This window comes from Adiantum capillus-veneris, chromosome 29, assembly GCF_014529385.1.
Source record: "Adiantum capillus-veneris isolate H3 chromosome 29, ASM1452938v2, whole genome shotgun sequence".
Classification (NCBI taxonomy): Eukaryota; Viridiplantae; Streptophyta; class Polypodiopsida; order Polypodiales; family Pteridaceae; genus Adiantum; species Adiantum capillus-veneris.
Genome location: NC_140959.1, coordinates 21,438,008 through 21,456,904, shown reverse-complemented (window position 1 = coordinate 21,456,904; position 18,897 = coordinate 21,438,008). Strand labels below are relative to the sequence as shown.

Below are 18,897 nucleotides of genomic sequence, written 5' to 3'. Positions count from 1 at the left end.
ACCAGTTGAAGGAGTACGAGCGGAAGTGCGACGCGAGATAGAGTGCGAGAAGAAGAGCACGACGATATGGTGAACTCGCTCTGTTGTAATGTACAGAGCATAGTGAGTTCTTATTAGGTTTTTACAAAAGAATATGTGTACATACCTGGAGGCCCGCCCACTTACCTGGGCAACCACATTGGGCTTTATACCCCAACAAAAAGGTGGCGTCAGGTGGGGCTGTCCTCTCAAGCCACATAACTCGTAGCGAAAGAACTACCAAGAGAATTCCTCGCGGCACAAGCGTGTCCAAACCCCTACGTCTAAGGAGGAATGGAAGAGGGGTCAGGAGATAAGGTTGTGGGCCCCATCGTGGAAAGAGGAGGGACGAGAGGCACAGGTGGAGGTGGGGGAGGTGGAGGAGGCGGGGGAGGCGAAGGAGCAACATCTGAGGGAGGAGGAGGTGGAGGTGGAGGTGGAGGTGGAGGAACTGAAGTGAACGGGGCCTCCTCATGCATGTCTTGTTGAAGGGGGTCGAAACGGTTCTCAATCAAAACCCAGTGCTGTTGAGCTGGAGAAGATCGGCCACCAGGGGAGCAATGGGGCGAGCCCACCCCTATCGGTGACGGCCGGGCACATGCTATCAATCGTCAACTGTCTGATCGTTGGTCTCAGACGAGGTACCAACCTGTGCGTCCTCTATATCTAGTTGTTGGGCTTGCTCATCCTTGGGAGGCTGCGCATGCGCTGTGGGTCGATTTCTCCTGCAAGGACAAGCCTTTTCAAATGGCCCATCTCTCTGCAAATGAAACACTGATTTGGGAGGCCTGAATACTCCACGCTCTGAGGAACCAACCTCGACTCATTCGAGGTAGTAGGATGACCTTCGAGAGAGTGTAGGTGTCCCGAACCAGAACATGTACTGAGGGGATGTCAGCCGCCTTGGCAGCTACTACAGAGGCTACCATGCGAGGTGTCTCCAAGACAGTCCCAATCTCTAAGACTATCCTGGACAAGAGTGGCAGGTACTCCCTCCTCAAACCGGGAAAGCAGACGGAGATGGGAAGGTCTACCTCCTCTACCAAAACATCTGTAGCTAGATCAAAACCATGTCTCCACTGTCAAAAGTGGGCTCGAACTACTCGAATGGCCAAGGGGCTCATCACTATGACCTTGGATGCCATCTCATAAGTCTCAAACTCTATCTGACATTAGTAGCCGTGTCTGAGGAACTCAACATCCAAGATCTTGCTCACCTCTGTGAGAAGGCGGTCCTGGAGAAGATCATGCATCTCTCCTCTGTTGGGTTTGGTATCGAGAATCTTGTAGATGACGGAATTCACCTGAAGGTGTTCCACCCCTGCTGCAAGGCTCGCTTGCTCTATCGGCGAAAGAGCAAGTCAGATGGTGGGCTCTGCAAAGTCGGACGAGGGGGCTTCTTGCGAGTCCCTTTGGGTTGGAGCATAAGCCTCCATCTGTGTCTAATGTTGTGGAGGAAAAGGAGTGAAAGAAGACGACCCTCTGCAAAAAACCCCAACAAGCAATGTCAAGAATCCAGAACAGAGCAGGTCAAAAGACACCTTCAGGGGGAGGATGGCATTGAACAAAACGGGGGGGGGGGCAATGAACGAAGGGGAGAAAAGGCGTGTAAGATGGCAGCAAGCAAAAGGCAGGCAACGGGTAGGCGTGGGCGATTGATGTACATCCCAACCAAAATGAGCTGCCAATGCACATAGAAAACGTACAGTAGTCATACGACAAGTGGGAGCAAAAGTCTCTTCATAATCTATGCCTTTTTGTTGTGCATAACCTTTTGCAACAAGTCGAGCCTTATGGCGATCGATCTCACCATCCGACTTGCGTTTCAACTTGTAAACCCACTTCATACCAATGGCCTTTTTGCCAAGAGGCAAATCACATAAAGTCCATGTGTCATTTTCTATAAGTGCATCATATTCTGATTGCATGGCAGCCATCCAATTTTTTGAATTCTGTGCTTCATCAAAAGACAGAGGCTCCTCAACATCATGTAAGCTAGACATAGCCAAAGCATAACAATATGATGCATAAGATGCATGGCGAGAGCCTGAACGAGTACGACTAGACAAAGGTGCATCCAATTTATTGTCACGCAAAGTGTGCACCAGCCATTTTGGCATACCTCTAGCCTGCTCATTTTCAGCCCTTTCCTCATCAAGTCCATCATGTACATTTACATCAGTAATAGGCTGATCTAAAACATTTTCAGAAACCCCCATAGGCTGTAAATTTGCCTCATTGGAACTTACATTCGTATTTCCACCACTGAAAAGAGGCAACAAAGTGTCATATATGTCCTGTGAGCTTACATTACTGTCTCTAGTATATGAGAGCAAGGGCTGAACAGAATCTTCCACAAACACTCCATCTTGAGAAACCAGAATATGTTTTGTTTGCGGATGATACAACCTGTAACCTTTGCTTTCAGGACTATAACCAACAAAAATACATTTGACAACCTTATCATCCAATTTTCTGCGCTGCACTTGTGGCACCAAAGTATATGCCAAACAGTCAAAAAGACGCATGTGCTCAATAGAAGGCTTTCTATCATGCCATGCTTCATATGGAGTAATAGACTGCAAAGCTTTCATAGGACACCTGTTAAGTACGTAAGTGGCACACATGAAGGCCTCAAGCCAAAAAGAATGCGGCAAAGCTTGACTTTTGACCATACATCGTGCCATTTCCGTCAGTGACCTGTTTTTCCTCTCAGCAACTCCATTTTGCTAAGGTGTATAAGGCACTGTACATTGGTGTTTTATCCCACAACTAGCAAAAAATGCATTAAATTCATGAGACAGATACTTCCCCCCTCGATCGGAACAGAGGGTGCCCATAGTACATTTCGAGACATTTTCAGCCATAGCCAGAAATCGTTTGAAGCCCATAAAAACTTCGAACTTCGCTTTAAGCGGAAATACCCATGCATGCCTCGAGTAATCATCAACGAAAGTCACGAAGTACAGGTAATTGCCCAAGGACGGAGTTTGCATGGGCCCACAATCATCACTATGCACAATCTACAACCTTCATGTGGCCCGAACTGAACCATCCTTTGGAAATTTAGAACGCTGCATCTTACCCAAAATACAGCCTTCACAAACATGTTTGACAGGTGCTTCAAGAGGAGGCAAAGAAGCAACCATATCAGATTTCTGCAAACGCAGCAACCTGGAAAAATTCAGATGACCAAAACGTGCATGCCAAAGTTTTGCATCTGAAATAGCCCTTGAATCTGCAACAGCATTTAGAAAAAAATTTCAACACTTGTCATACATAGTGAGCTTATACAGCCCACGGCACAAAAGCCAAGATGCAACAATTTCATCACCAAAACTGAGACCATGAACTGTACATCTGTCATCCACAAATTTGACTACAAGTCCAAGTCTAGCAAGTGCGGATAAAGACAAGAGATTCTTCTTGATCCCAGGTACATAAAGTGCATCAACAAGTGTGAAGGAACTGCCATTAGCAGCAGTGAGCACAATCTTTCCAACTCCCTAAACTGGATAAGAGGCGTTGTTGGCACAAGTGATTGAATTCCCATGAGGGACAGACTTGAGAGAGGTAAACAATTCACGATGTGAGGTAATGTGCTTTGTAGCACCATTGTCGAAATACCACACATGTGAATCTGCAGCAACTGACAAGCATGCATCATGGACAGCAGGATTGTAAGTGCACTCTACGCTAAAAGCCCATTCTGTATCAACATCAGCATTACATTCTCCTTTCACAGAAGACTCAACAATGGCTGCATTTGTAGTGGAACCAGCAGTTGCTGTGGATTTTCCCTCTTTCTTCTTAGCCTCTTTGGCCTTCAACTTAGGACACGACTTGATCAAGTGATCATTGGCTTTACAATAATGGCAACGCATCTTCTTTTTTCCCTTATCACCAGAATTTCCAAACAAATTGCTGCCAGTAGAAGCATTAGGAACATAATTTTTGCCACTTGCAGCAGAACCATAAGAAGTGGCTGCATTGCTGTTACCACCCTTTCTTTGAGAAGCAATAAAAGCCTGCTCAACTGCACGCTGTCTAGTCCTGTTTTTTCTGGAAACTGACTCTTGCAACGGCAATGTGCATAATGCATCAAACTTGACATCATCTGGATTTTCTTAAGTCATAAGTCTCCAAGTACTAGCAAAAGTCTGGTAAGAATCTGGTAAGGCATCAAGAACAGTCTGCACAAGGGAATTGTCTGAAATAACTTCACCTGCAGAAATAAGTTGCTCATTGATATCCTTGACACTAGCAAGGAAAGTTTCCATATCATCTTTCTCATGCATAATCTTCGACTCCAGCTCTTTACGCAACAAAGCAATTTTAGCCTCATTGCGGCTTGCATAAAGACCTGCTAGAATATCCCAAGCGTGTTTTGCAGATTTTATTGAACGGATGTGAGGAACAATGGTGCGCTTCACAGAAAACGCAATCAATGCATGAGCCTGCGCATCCTTAACATCCCAACGAGCTTGTTCTACTGTAGGCAAAACAACTCTAACAACTACAATCCTTGCAGCAAGACCTGCAACATCCTTAACATCGCCTACATCCTCAGAACCAGGACGTACATAAATGCCCTACACAATGTTCCATACACCCTTTGACACAAGAACATGTTGCATCATATAAGCCCACATAGGGTAGTTGCCCCCATCCAACCTGTCCTCAGCAGCAAACATCTTGAACACATCTGTGTTGTTGTTGTCAGCCATGGTAAATGTTGCACCTGATGTGAAAACTGCTCGAAAATAGGAGAAACGGAGCGGGAACAACCTGTGCTATATAGCACAAACCGTAGAAGACTATAAGGCACCTGTTATGCAAAAAACGGAACTGATAGAAATTTTGCACAAAATGGCGAAATAGCCTGTGCAGTACTATCTGTAGTGAAATTGGAGGCCGAAATGAGCCCAAATCAAAATTCTTAGCAAACCGAGCTCTACGAGCTCGCCCAAAATATTTGTCAACCTGCGAACGCTTGCCGAAGCTCACTGAAATCGGAGAAAGTGAGCAGGCGTGTGCTAGAGCAGCTGGCGACTAAGCCCGTGAGGACGTGACCTTCTCTGATACCAATTGTTGAGATTAGTGTTGCAGAGAAACACACACAGCTTAGAGAAGATGAAGGAAGCTCAAGGCGCACAATAGAGAGTGTATTACTTAGTGTGTAATGAAAAGATAGATAGCCCTACAGTGATGGGCGTATATACAATGCTCGGGGGAAAAAACCTCCTAAAGAGGGAAAAAATGTCGCGACGGTCGTAGTGTGTTCACACACATCACTACCACATGTATATGGTAACAATTTTCTTACGCATCCCTTTTTGAGGCACTTTTGGCCCTAATGGATATCCATAAGATGGCCTTTTGAGCAACCTTTGACCTATATGAATTCTTGGTACTCCGTTTTGGACTTACAAATGCACTGGCGACCTTTAATCGAATGATGGAAAGGCTCTTCAGACCTCATCGAAGCTTCATGAGAGTGTTCTTTGACGACATTATCATCTACTCGGACTATTGAGGAACATAAGAAGCATCTTTAGGTAATATTTCAAGTTTTGAGAATATATAAGCTTTACATTAATCAAAAGAAAAGTAAATTTTTTTGGGTGCTACAAGTGGAACTTCCAATACATAAGTGCACGATCGAAAATATTGGCATGTGTGAAACAAACTCTGTTTTTCAACTCATTTGCCCCGTACTATGCGTACATTTTGATTCCCTTGTTGATATCATCTAGTATCATGTTGTGAAAGAAGTGCTCGTAATGTGGTTGATCCATGTCCTTCATGCAATATCCAAGCATACCATGAAAGGTATGCATGTTCTTCTGCTTAAGGGCACGACACAAGAAGTTTGCTCCAACAGGACTATCAACATCCCACCCTAGGTACTGCTTTATTTTCTTATTCACTGCAACAATGGATGTCCCCATGATTCGAATGACCATCTGGAAGTGGAGGTGGAAGACAATGCCATCACGCTTGATCGAGCACTTGCCAGCGATCGCTTCCTCCTCCACAAAGGCTTTCAGCATTGAAAACAAAGCAATGTTCACATTGTTGCCGCCGGTAGATACTGCTATGCTCAGCTCAAGTATCTTTTTGGGCTTGTTGCCTTCTGTACGAGCGATTCTCTCATGTTCGGAGAGCCTTGGCCTACCTCGGTCTCTCTTCAAACTGGAGCAAGTGGCATGTGCCTTCCAGGCGAAATGCTTCATCCTTCCCATTACAAAAGAACCCTAACGACACAAGTCACTTGACAAGCACAGTACTGACATGCATAAAGAACTTCACTTTGTGTGCCGCAACCATTCCCAACAAATATGTGCAAGGAGAAAAAGGTATGCACATTTACCTGCTCACACAAATGCGAAGAGTGAAAGAAAAGGCCCAAGTGTCGTAGCCTACCGTCCTCGAATAGGGATGGCTCCCTCTGCTGCTCTTCTTTGATGCCCTGCCATGACAAACGCCTCCCTCGGTGCTACGATCAGGTAGCGTAGGGCACTTTGCAACAGTCAAAACCGTATCGTACGATGGCGTTTTCAGCTCAATACTGTGCTACATGCCCAAACGCAGCTGCCTCAGCCCACTGCGCTGCAGAATTATGTGCAGCGCGTGGCGCTGCAAAATCGACCCATAGACATGCGAAGGCTTTCAAGCATACGTACCATTAATAAAATATTTGCATGCACCATTCCATGCAAACAACAGCACGAACTCAGCATTGGATGGATTTTCCGAAAAAGACTCCACTCCTACCCTTCCACTTTCACCATTACAATTGGATTTCTTCCCAACTTTTGCGAACTATTCATCATGTTTTACCACTTTCCCCAACTGGGTACCCCTACTACTTCCGTAACATAGTCTTTAAATAGATCAATGATAGTTGACTTTGCTATCTCACTTTGGCCATCCGCTTGTGGGTGATAGGCCGAAGAGAAATTCAACTTAGTACTCTAATATCAAAGAGACCCTTCCAGAAATTATTGATCATTCTTGGATCTCTATTGGATACTATAGATGTTGGTATTGAAAGACTTGTAAGATAAAGAGGGTTTCCATATGGTGTGCTTTAATAGTCTTTTTGATCGATATAAAATACGTTTGCTTGCTAAATCGGTCTACTATTGTCCATATTCTCTTATTCCTATGTATGGACATGGGTAATCCAAAGATGGAATCCATGGATATACTTTCCCATGGGGAATTAGGTATAGGCAATGGCTGAAACAAGCCAAGCTACTTCTCTCTATCATACTTTGTCTTTTGACATACAATGCATTTGGCAATATAGTCTGGTATGTCTACCTTCATTATTGGCCAATAGAAGTATAGCCAATAAAAATGCATCTCTACTCCCTTGATAGTAGCTTGAATCCCTCTATGTCCTGCATAAGGTGGGACATGATATTCATACATAACCTTTTCACGTAGATTATGTAAAATGTATAGCTTATTGCCATAGAGAAGATAACCATCTTGCACATTGTATAGTGTCTCTTTCTTCCCTAGTATAATAGATGTCATTACATCTTTGAAGTTCGGATCCATAGCGTACTCATCTATCATAGAGGATAGATCATTATGAGTAGCTATTGATATAGCATACACCCTTGGTCTTCGTGAATGTGCATCGGTCCCTTGGTTGTGCTTACCATCTATGTAGGAAACATGAAATTAAATTGTGAGAGAATATCCACCTCATTTACTATGACTCAATTTAGTTTGCAACAAAAAGTATTTAAGACTTTGATGGTTGGTACGCAAAACAAATGGAGTTCCTAGGAGATAATGCTTCCAAGTATCCAGGGCATATAAGATAGCTAAAATCTCTTTTTCATATATACCTAGATTCTTTTCTTGGTCATCCAGTATCCTACTTCTGTATACTAGAATATGTCCTTAGAACTAGTAATTGAAGAACCACCTAAAATTTGAGGGTCAAGAAGAGATCTTGCAACCAAAGAGCATCCTATAACATGAAGGCAAGGTTCTAAGAAGTGTTACCATATACATGTGGTAGTGATGTGTGTGAAGTGTATCCCTCTTTAGGAGGTTTTTTTCGTCGAGCATTATATATATGCCCATCACTCTAGCGCTAACTATCTTTCCATTGCATACTAAGTTACACACTCTCTATTGTGTGCCTTGAGCTTCCTTTGTCTTCTCCAAGCTGTGTGCGTTTCTCTGCAACCCTAATTCCAACAATTGGTATTAGAGCAGGTTACGTCCTCCCGAGCTTAGTCGCCAGCTGCTCCAGCACACGCCTGCTCACTTCCTTCGATTTCAGTGAGCTTTAGCAAGCGTTCGCAGGTCGACAAAAATTTCGGTTGTGCTCGTAGAGCTCAGTCTACTTAGATTTTTGATTCGGGCTCATTTCGGCCTCCGTTTCCACTACAGACAGTACTGCACATGCTATTTCGTCATTTTGTGCAAAATTTTTGTCAGTGCCATTTTCTACATAACAGGTGCCTCATAGTCTTCTACGGTTTGTGCCCGCTCCGTTTCTCCTATTTTCGGGTAGTTTTCACATCAGGTGCAGCATTTACCATGGCTGACAACAACACAAATATGTTCAAGATGTTTGCTGTTGAGGACAGCTTGGATGGAGACAACTACCCTATGTGGGCTTATATGATGCAACATGTTCTTGTGTCAAAGGGCGTCTGGAACATTGTGCAGGGCATTGATGTACGTCCTGGTTCTGAGGATGCAAACGATGTTGAGGATGTTGTTGTTGAGGATGTTGCAGGTCTTGCTGCAAGGATTGTTGCTATTAGAGTTGTTTTGCCTATGGCAAAACAAGCTTGTTGGGATGTAAAGGATGCGCATGCTCATGCATTGATTGCGTTGTCTGTGAAGCGCACCATTGTTCCTCACATTCATTCAGCAAAATCTGCAAAACAGGCTTGGGATATTCTAGAAAGTCTTTATGCAAGCCGCAATGAGGCTAAAATTGCTTTGCTACGTAAAGAGCTGGAGTCGAAGATTATGCATGAGGAAGATGATATGGACACTTTCCTTGTTGGTGTCAAGGATATCAATGAGCAACATATCTCTGCAGGTGAAGTCATTTTAGAGAGTTCCCTTGTGCAGACTGTTCTTGATGCCTTACCAGATTCCTACCATACTTTTGCTAGTACTTGGAGACTCATGACCCAAGGAAATCCTGAAGTTGTCAAGTTTGATGCATTATGCACATTGCTATTGCAAGAGTCACTTTCTAAAAAAAACAGGACTAGGCAATGTGCAGTTGATCAGGCTTTTATTGCTTCTCAAAGAAAGGGTGGTAGCAGTAATGCAGCCACTTCTTGTGGTTCTGCTGCGAGTGGCAAAAATTCTGTTCCTAATGCTTCACTGGCAGCAATTCGTCTGGAAATTCTGGTGATAAGGGCAAAAAGAAGATGCGTTGCCATTATTGTAAAGCTAATGATCACCTTATCAAGTCGTGTCCTAAGTTGAAGGCCAAAAAGGCAAAGAAGAAAGAGGGTGGTTCCACTGCAAATGCTGGTTTCACTACAAATGCAGCCATTGTTGAGTCTTCTGTGAAAGGAGAATGTAATGATGATGTTGATGCAGAATGGGCTTTTAGTGTAGAGTGCACTTACAATCATGTTGTCCATGATGCATGCTTGTCAGTTGCTGCAGATTCACATGTGTGGTATTTCGACAGTGGTGCTACAAAGCACATTACCTCACATCGTTAATTGTTTACCTCTCTCGAGTCTGTCCCTCATGGGAATTCAGTCACTTGTGCCAACAATGCATATTATCCGGTTCAGGGAATTGGAAAGTTTGTGCTTACTGCTACAAATGGCAATTCCTTCACACTTGTTGATGCACTTTATGTACATGGGATCAAGAAGAATCTCTTGTCTGTATTTGCACTTGCTAGACTTGGACTTGTAGTCAAATTTGTGGATGACAGATGTACAATTCATGATCTCAGTTTTGGTGATAAAATTATTGCATCTGGTCTTTTTTGTCGTGGGCTGTATAAGCTCACTTTGTATGACAAGTGTGGATAAAATTTTGCAAATGCTGTTGCAGATTCAAGGGCTATTTCAGATGCAAAACTTTGGCATGCACATTTTGGTCATCTGAATTTTGTCAGTTTGCTGCGTTTGCAGAAATCTGATATGGTTGCTTCTTTGCCGCCTCTTGAAGCACATGTCAAACATGTTTGTGAAGGCTGTATTTTGGGTAAGATGCAGCGTTCTAAATTTCCAAAGGATGGTTCAGTTCGGGCCACATGCAGATTGCAGCTTGTGCATAGTGATGTTTGTGGGCCAATGCAAACTCCGTCCTTGGGCAATTACCTTTACTTCGTGACTTTCATTGATGATTACTCCAGGCATGCATGGGTATTTCCGCTTAAAGCGAAGTCCGAAGTTTTTATGTGCTTAAAACAATTTCTGGCTATGGCTGAAAATGTCTCGAAATGTACTATGGGAACCCTCCATTCCGATCGAGGGTCTCATGAATTTAATGCATCTCTGGCCAGTCGTGGGATAAAATAGCAATGTACAGTGCCTTATACACCTCAGCAAAATGGTGTTACTGAAAGGAAAAACAGGTCACTTACGGAAATGGCACGATGTATGGTCAAAAGTCAAACTTTGCCGCATTCTTTTTGGCTTGAGGCCATCATGTGTGTCACTTATGTACTTAACAGGTGTCCTACGAAAGCTTTGCAGTCTATTACTCCATATGAAGCATGGCATGATAGAAAGCCTTCTATTGAGCACAAGCGTGTTTTTGGTTGTTTGGCATATGCTTTGGTGCCACAAGTGCAGCGCAGAAAATTGGATGATAAGGCTGTCAAATGTATTTTTGTTGGTTATAGTGCTGAAAGCAAAGGTTACAGGTTGTATCATCCGCAAACAAAACGTATTCTAGTTTCACGGGATGTAGTGTTTGTGGAAGATTCTGTTCGGCCGTTGCTGTCATGTACTAGAGTCAGTAATGTAAGCCAACAGGATATTTATGACACTTTATTGATTCTTTTTAGTGGTGGAAATACGAATGCAAGTTCCAATGAGGCACATGTACAGCCTATGGGGGTTTTTGAAAATGTTTTAGATCAGCATATTACTGATGCAGATGGACATGATGTACTTGATGAGGAAAGGGCTGAAAATGAGCAGGCTAGAGGTATGCCAAAATGGTTGGTGCATACATTACGTGAGAGTAAATTGGATGCACCTTTGTCTAGTCGTACTCGTTCAGGTTCCTACCATGCATCTTATGCATTAGATTGTTATGCTCTGGGTGTGTCTAGCTTACATGATGTTGAGGAATCTCTGTCTTTTGATGGAGCACAGAATTCAAAAATTAGATGGCTACCATGCAATCAGAATATGATGCACTTATAGAAAATGACACATGGATTTTATGTGATTTGCCTCCTGGTAAAAAGGCCATTGGTACGAAGTGGGTTTACAAGTTGAAACGCTCGCCAGATGGTGAGATCGATCGCCATAAGGCTCGACTTGTTGCAAAGGGTTATGCACAACAAAAAGGCATAGATTATGAAGAGACTTTTGCTCTTACTTGTCGTATGACTATTGTGCATTTTCTATGTGCATTGGCAGCTCATTTTGGTTGGGATGTACATCAATCAGACATTGTTACCGCTTTCTTGAATGAAGACATATTTGAGGAAGTTTATGTAACGCAGCCTCGCGGTTTTGTCAAGAAAGGACAAGAGGACAAAGTGTGTAGATGTAAGAAGGCTTTATATGGTTTGAAGAAATCTCCTCGTGCTTGGTATGAGAAAGCTTACACTCATTTGGTTAAACGAGGCTTTCGTAACAGTTCAACAGAAAGCACATTGTATGTAATGTGTGAGGATGATGTACTTCTCATTGTGTTTCTTTATGTCGATGATTTGCTGATCACTGGACCAAATGAGAGACATATTGCTGAATTTGAGGCTAATTTGAATGTTACTTTCAAGATGAAAGATTTGGGCCTGTTGCATCATTACTTGGGTATACAATTTAAGTAATGTGATGGTGGTATTGCCTTGTGTCAGAAAAGTTACATAGAAACATTGCTATGTAAGTTTGGACTTGAGGATTGCAAACCTATTGCCACTCCCATGGAAACAGGTTTGAAGTTGAGTCTACATGATGCTGGCGATCCTGCTGATGTCACTATTTACCGAACTGTTGTTGGCTGCCTCATTTATGTATGCAACACGACGCCAGATATTCAGTTTGCAGTCTCACAGGTTAGAAGATTTATGCATAGCCCAGGGTCTAAGCATTGGCAGGCTGTCAAGAGGATTTTCCGCTACCTTAGTGGCACTTTACATCTTGGCTTGTTTTATCCCAAGGGGGGATCATTGCCACCAGACTTACATGCTTTTTCGGACTCAGATTGGGCTGGTTGTTTTGACACGCGAGTGTCCACAAGTGGTTTTTATTTCATGCTTGGCAGTTCATGTATATCATGGTTGAGCAAGAAGCAGCCTACTGTGGCCACTTCGAGTTGTGAGGCTGAGTACAGGGCAGTCTTCACAGCTACGGTTGAGTGTGTGGCTCAGACGCCTTATGTGGCTGATTTGGGTGTTGGACAGGACACTGCCAACACTATCTACACTGACATTCAGAGCGCATTGGCGGTTGCGAGGAACCGAGTTTTTCATGCTCGCACAAAGCACATTGAGGTGCATTACCACTATGTCAAGGAGAGGCTCTCAGCAGGAGAGATCGGCTTGGCTTTTGTGCCAACACAGGACAACCTTGCAGTTCTTTTCACAAAGGCATTGTCTCGTGAGAAGCTTGAAGCTTTCCGCAAAGCTTTGGGCTTACTCCTCTTTGTGGACTGATCATGTCCTCAGGGCATGGCACTTCCCTTTACTCATGTGCCAGCTCTCGTTCACCGCATCACTGCAGGGGGGATTTGTTACCATATACATGTGGTAGTGATGTGTGTGAACACACTAGGACCGCCGGGGCATTTTTTCTCTCTTTACGAGGTTTTTTCCCCCGAGCATTATATATACGCCCATCACTCTAGGGCTATCTATCTTTCCATTGCATACTAAGTTACACCCTCTATTGTATGCCTTGAGCTTCCTCGTCTTCTCCAAGCTGTGTGCGTCTCTCTGCAACCCTAATTCCAACAAGAAGTGGTAAGACTATCGAACGATATCTTGTCAAATTTAAGAATTGTCCGTTTAAAGATACAAGGTGGATGCAAACTAAAGGATAATGTAAAACTTGTAAATACTTACAATGACTCATATTAAAGGTAAGAATCAAGTATGAACAAATATATTTTATAAAGAATTTTTTCTTGTTAAGATTTCTTTTCAAAGTTCATAAATTTTAAGTGTATGCATACCATGAATCAAGTTTGCAACAGCTCAATCTCTCAAGCATCTAGTAGACCTGGTTAATCTACTATGAAAAATGATTAGAGCTAAGTAAAGACATACTTGCAACAACTAAGTCTTCTAAGCGCTGCAAAAGAATGTCGACGGGTAAAAAGGGGTCCTCTGTCAAAAGCAACAAGACTAACTATGACTTTATTTTTCCACCTCACAGTCGAGGACAACTATGATTTCAAGGGGGAGATAATGTCATGAATATTAATATGTAACCTTCTAAAAGTATCTTCCAACTTAAATTGGTCACTTAAGTAAAAAAAAAAAAACAAGTGAAATTGATAAAGTGCTAATGGACCAACCAGTCAAGATTTAAGACCAAAAGGGAAAAGTCCATAAAAAAGCAAGAGTAATTGCTAATTAACTATCTTGGTCATAAGTACAGGTCAAGGAGGGATAAATGTATCCCGAGAAGCCTTGATCAGAGGTATATGACAAAAGAGATGACTAAGAGCAATTATAAGTTTGAAATTAATTGTGTTAAGCTCAAGTCATTAGAATAACTCTTTAGATCTAAGTATAAAGTTTGGGAAGCTTTGGGATGAAATTCTAAATTTAGCAAGTTTTGAGAGCAGCTTGGCAACACCTCCAAAGCATTGTGTAAAGGTTTTGCACAGGAGGTGAAATTTTTAAAGCCCAAAGAGTGAGTTTTGTTTTTGCCAAAGATTGTCCTAATTTATAAGGTCTCAAATAGAAGGTAAGGTGTAGCCCCGCATCAACTTCATAAACCTCCAAGGTTTGTACAAAGGTCTTGCACCTGAGATAATTACTAAAAGGATATGTTTATGAATTTTATTGAATGGAAGGGAAAAGCTAAAAGATTAAGGTTAGATCACTCATTCCTCATTTAGTAAGTTAATCTTTGTTTACTAAGCTTGACTAAGCCACGTGTCCAAAGTAAGGGAAAAGCTTGACTAAGGTTAGATCAATCATTCCTCATTTAGTAAGTTAATCTTTGTTTACTAAGCTCGACTAAACCACATGTCCAAAGTAACCTACACTTGCTTTGAATGAACTTAACAAGTGTGTGTGAATGCATGTGGTGTTTCCACTTACCGAGATCAGTTCCAAGAATGGGGGGGCAAGTTCTAGTATGCAAGGCAAGAGTGGAAAAGTGTTGGGCATGCTTGAGTTAGAAATGTGGTGTTAAAAAACCAATGACTCAAATTGAGGAAGGAATCAAAGAGCTAGATGGTCCACACCACGTCAAATACAAGTTCAATGCATATTATCACCAAACAGACGGCCAAGCTCAAGGAACTTGACCTTCAAGGCGAGATGGAAAAGCAACTTGAAGAGAGAAAAAAATCTTGAGCTTCACTTCAAGAGAGAGCTCAACAATGAGCAAACTAAGCACTTCTACATACCCTCTTTTTCACAACTTTGAGAGAAAATGCTTGTGCGCGAACAATGGCCAAGTGTCTTGTGCCCTACATGATCGCATGGCAAGCATTGCAGAAGGGAAAGCCAAAAACCTCCTCTAAACTCTAGATACACACATGTTCCTCGCACATGTAGCCATCTCTCTCAAACACAGAAACAATGGAGATCATCACACACACGCGTGCGCGCGCGTTTACATATAAGTGTAATTTTATTCCAGAGGGTGCAACTTGTCCCTTTTTGTTCCAAAGGGCCCGGAGTAACAATATACAGGCTTCGCACTGTTTTGACTTGCCCAACGGCTCTAACACATGCATACCACTACCTATCGAACCCAACACGTGTGAATCTTGCTTAGATGTCATTCCATGGATTTCTATCCATGAGCACTCACGAAATTAACGGCACAAGCTCCACAATGAGCGCAGCAAGACTTACAAATGCATACCATTACTAATTGACAACTGAAGAACGAAAAAATCTTTCTTAGATGCCGTTCAATGCCTTCCTATCCATAAGCACTCACCAAATTGACAGCTTCAGCACATGCTCCACAATGTGTGCTTCAATTGTACCGAAGCATTTCACCACTTGCCTCCTAAGTTTTTACCATTAAAACGAGAGAGAATGCAAGTACTAGTTTTAGAACTGACATCAGACCCCTTCGAATATCTAGCATCCAACAGAAAGTTTATGAGACGTAGGCAATTCTAAGTATGCCATTCCAAAATAAATGTGTACAAATAAATGAGTTGTGTTTCTAAATGTACCACAGACAAGAAACACAGAACATAATCAGGCTTTCTAAATGGAAATTATAAACATACTGTACCCATCAGTAGTGAGAGCAGGGAGGTCATGGGCAACCGAACCGGCCCGTCTTAGCTTCTCTGACTTGGGACATTATTACCTTCCAAGAGCTACTAGGTCCACAGACAAAGCATATGCTCTACATAATAGTCAAGAAAACTCGCACATGTCCAAGCGGTGCAAGTTTGGCATGTACAAAGGCTCGCATATTACACCTGCTCATGTGTAGAACTTTGCTCGTGTATACAACTGTCATCCCTCATAACATCTCTACTTTCCGTCTTGTGGCCGAGGATAGTAGGGTGCTTGGTAAGCAGGGGGAGGTTGAGAAGATCCACCGAGAGAAGTGGCATTGTAGTATGGTCCTTGCCATCCAGGATAAGGAGGTTGTGCATAATTTACATTTGATGTAGGAGGAGGTGGTGGATAATAAGGTGGTGTTGCACCATGGGGAGGCCCTGGAGGATAATGGTGTGCTTGCTGCCCATGAGAGTAGTAGGGTGGCTGAGGCATCTGCTGGTGCGCGGTCGGGTTGGCATTTTGCTGCTGCGGTGTGGGTTGATGCGGCATTTCAGAATTCGGTGCTGATTGCTGCGAGTATTGATGTTGCGACTGTTGCTGTTGTTGAGCACCTCTATGTGATCCAGCAAAAGGAAACAAAGAGAAGATCCCACCACCTGTCCTTTGTGGCTGGTTGTTACTTGCAGCATTGCCCTGTCGGAATGATAAGTTCGACATACGTCGCTGGAGATCCTCAATCATATCACGACCCTGAATCTCACGGGTCATGGTGTAATCGCTGCATTGCTGCTTAAGGTTGTTAATTGCATCCTGCATTTTAAGCTCATTCCTTACACATCAAATGGTGACAAGATACACAAAATATGTGCTGGCTGATAAGAACGCAATTCGCTCAGAACCAACCTGAAGAGAGACATAAAATTTGATTCCCGCATTGTTAATGTTATCCCGTATTTCCCTATATTTAGCAACAGCTGCAGTAATTTGACTCAATGTACGATCCCGAGAGGCTATGTCCAAAAAACACAGAGATAAGCATCAGGGTAAGCAGCAGGTCAGTCCAGAATTCAATACAAAAGATAGTTCACCTTTGTAATCGTCCAAGTTGAACACAGCTGCAAATGCCCCACTTTGCATCTGCAAAAAACACATGAAGCATAAATCATCTAAAGGTAGAGATTGGATGTATGTGGGTATGTACTGATTGAAAAACATCCCCTAGCCCAGCGGGGGAGAAAAACCTTTTGAATTCCATAGAAGGCTTAGCCCTTACATGATCTCTTGCTCGTGAGTCGTGCTGACCCTTCACACTCTAGACTCTAGAGGATGATAGTAAAATTTGAAAATGACCCTCAGGGTCCTAAGGCATGCCCTTAGGTGCTCTCTGAGTGCTCAAACTATTCAGTCATGCTGATGCTTTTGCACTAGTCTCTGGAGGATAATGGTGAAGTGACCGCTTCTATAGAGATGGCCAAATTAGAAGGGTACGCAACCTCCAAAGTAAAGCATGATCCAAGACATGAAGTAATCCATGATATGGTGGAAAAGCTGGCATGAAAACGAAGAATGAAGATGCCGAGACTCTACGAAGAGAAACCACCACTTTAGGGTTATGACACTCGGTGTGCCTAGTGAACTTTTGAGAGTTTTTTGGTGCCAACCGGTGATGCTGCCCTTTGGAAACCATAACCCTAAGGTTTGTCACCCCTGCCCCAGAAAAGGATCACGTACAATGAGCATATGGAACTCCCGCAGTCAAATGCTTGATGTCCAATGATAGTATATCCTCTGATAATTGAAAAATAGTGAAAGTGAAACAAAGGCTCTAGCAATAGTAATCAGCCGTAAAGTTTATAACTAAAGCCAATGTGACATGAAAAGAATCTCTATTATAATGTTACTGCTCCTCTGTACTGCCCACCAAACAGGCGCCTGAAATTTCAAAGCCTTGTTCAAATTTGCAATCTGCTCACTCGTAAACCTATTCTTGCTATTGTGACACCACCAAGGCAACTGTGGTGTCATGCGCAACTGTGGGCAGACAGGAAGACGGCCATGTTTTGTACCACCAAATAACCACCTGCCCCAAACAAGAGAAAATCGTGGACAAAAAGAACAGAGAGTTGGTGGTTGGATTATCCCGACACGAGTTTCCAACGGACGAAGCCGTGGACTACCATAGTGGGTGAACTTGTACTGGGACCATTATGACTTTCAATTTCCTCCATATACCCTGATTCTCACCCACGGAGATGTACTTTGCGAACCTAATAATAAAGAAATACCGGACGGGACACCAGTCTTTGGGGCCAGTGCATCTTAGCTCGGAACTCCGCCATGCTCTCTCTCTCTCTCTCTCTCTCTCTCTCTCTCTCTCAAGACGTTCTGGGAACATGCCTCAGAATAGTTGGTATGATGAGGAGTGCAGAGAGATGAGAGTTCAGATTCAGAGCGAGCTTATACTTGGAGTCATTACATATAGACAGTCTCGGATTGCCCTCCAGCGTTTAGTGCGACGGAAGAAGCGGGCCTTTTTAGCCCAGATGGAACATGATTTGTATCAACTCTTTTTGAGTCGAGATTCAGGTGAGGCCTGGCGTCTCTTCCATGAGCACTCACCTCCTCCAGTGATTACCTCTCCCGAGATTTGGGGTCAGTATGTAGCATCATTATATACAGTACCTGGGCAACCACCACTACCAGACCCTCTAGAGCCATGTCCAGCCACTAGTACCTTCTTCACCACTGAGATGGTGAAGAACGCCATTGACAGGATGAGGACTAGGAGAGCATATGATCATGATGGTTTGGTGGCAGAGCACTTGATACATGCTAGAGATTTACTGCAGAGGTTCTTGCGCGGTTGTTTAACCGTGTCATGTGTGAGGGACTACCCGAGTCTTGGAGATTATCTACTATTGTACCTCTCTTCAAGGCAGGGGACCCCACGGTGCCAGGGAACTGCCGTACTATTATGATAGGACACACATTGGCACGGTTGTATGCATCCATTCTTGAACAGCAACTGAGTAAATGGCAGAAAATGAGGGCATACGAGCAGCAGGACAGGCTGGATTCAGGAGGGGTTTCTCCACTTTGGACCATATTCTTACACTCAGAGCCATTATTGAGGAGGGTCGGGCACATGGGAGACGGATGTACTATTGCTTTGTGGACTTCCGCAAAGCATTTGACATAGTGCCGAGGGCCAGATTGATGCGCAGGCTACTGAAGTTGGGAGTACCCAC

The 18,897-nt window shown here is 43.3% G+C and overlaps 1 protein-coding gene across 1 annotated transcript in view; it reads right to left on the bottom strand.

Moving 5' to 3' along the window:
- Positions 1-15,519: 15,519 nt before the first annotated feature.
- The window catches only part of LOC147418876 (Endosomal targeting BRO1-like domain-containing protein), a 37,487-nt gene continuing 34,109 nt past the window's right edge, over positions 15,520-18,897 (bottom strand). The window contains exons 5-7 of the mRNA XM_086505524.1: positions 16,738-16,786; positions 16,553-16,659; positions 15,520-16,459 (exon numbers count right to left, since the gene is read on the bottom strand). Coding sequence (XP_086361650.1) covers positions 15,899-16,459; positions 16,553-16,659; positions 16,738-16,786 — 717 coding nt within the window. The 3' untranslated portion in view covers positions 15,520-15,898. The remainder of the gene's footprint in view (positions 16,460-16,552; positions 16,660-16,737; positions 16,787-18,897) is intronic.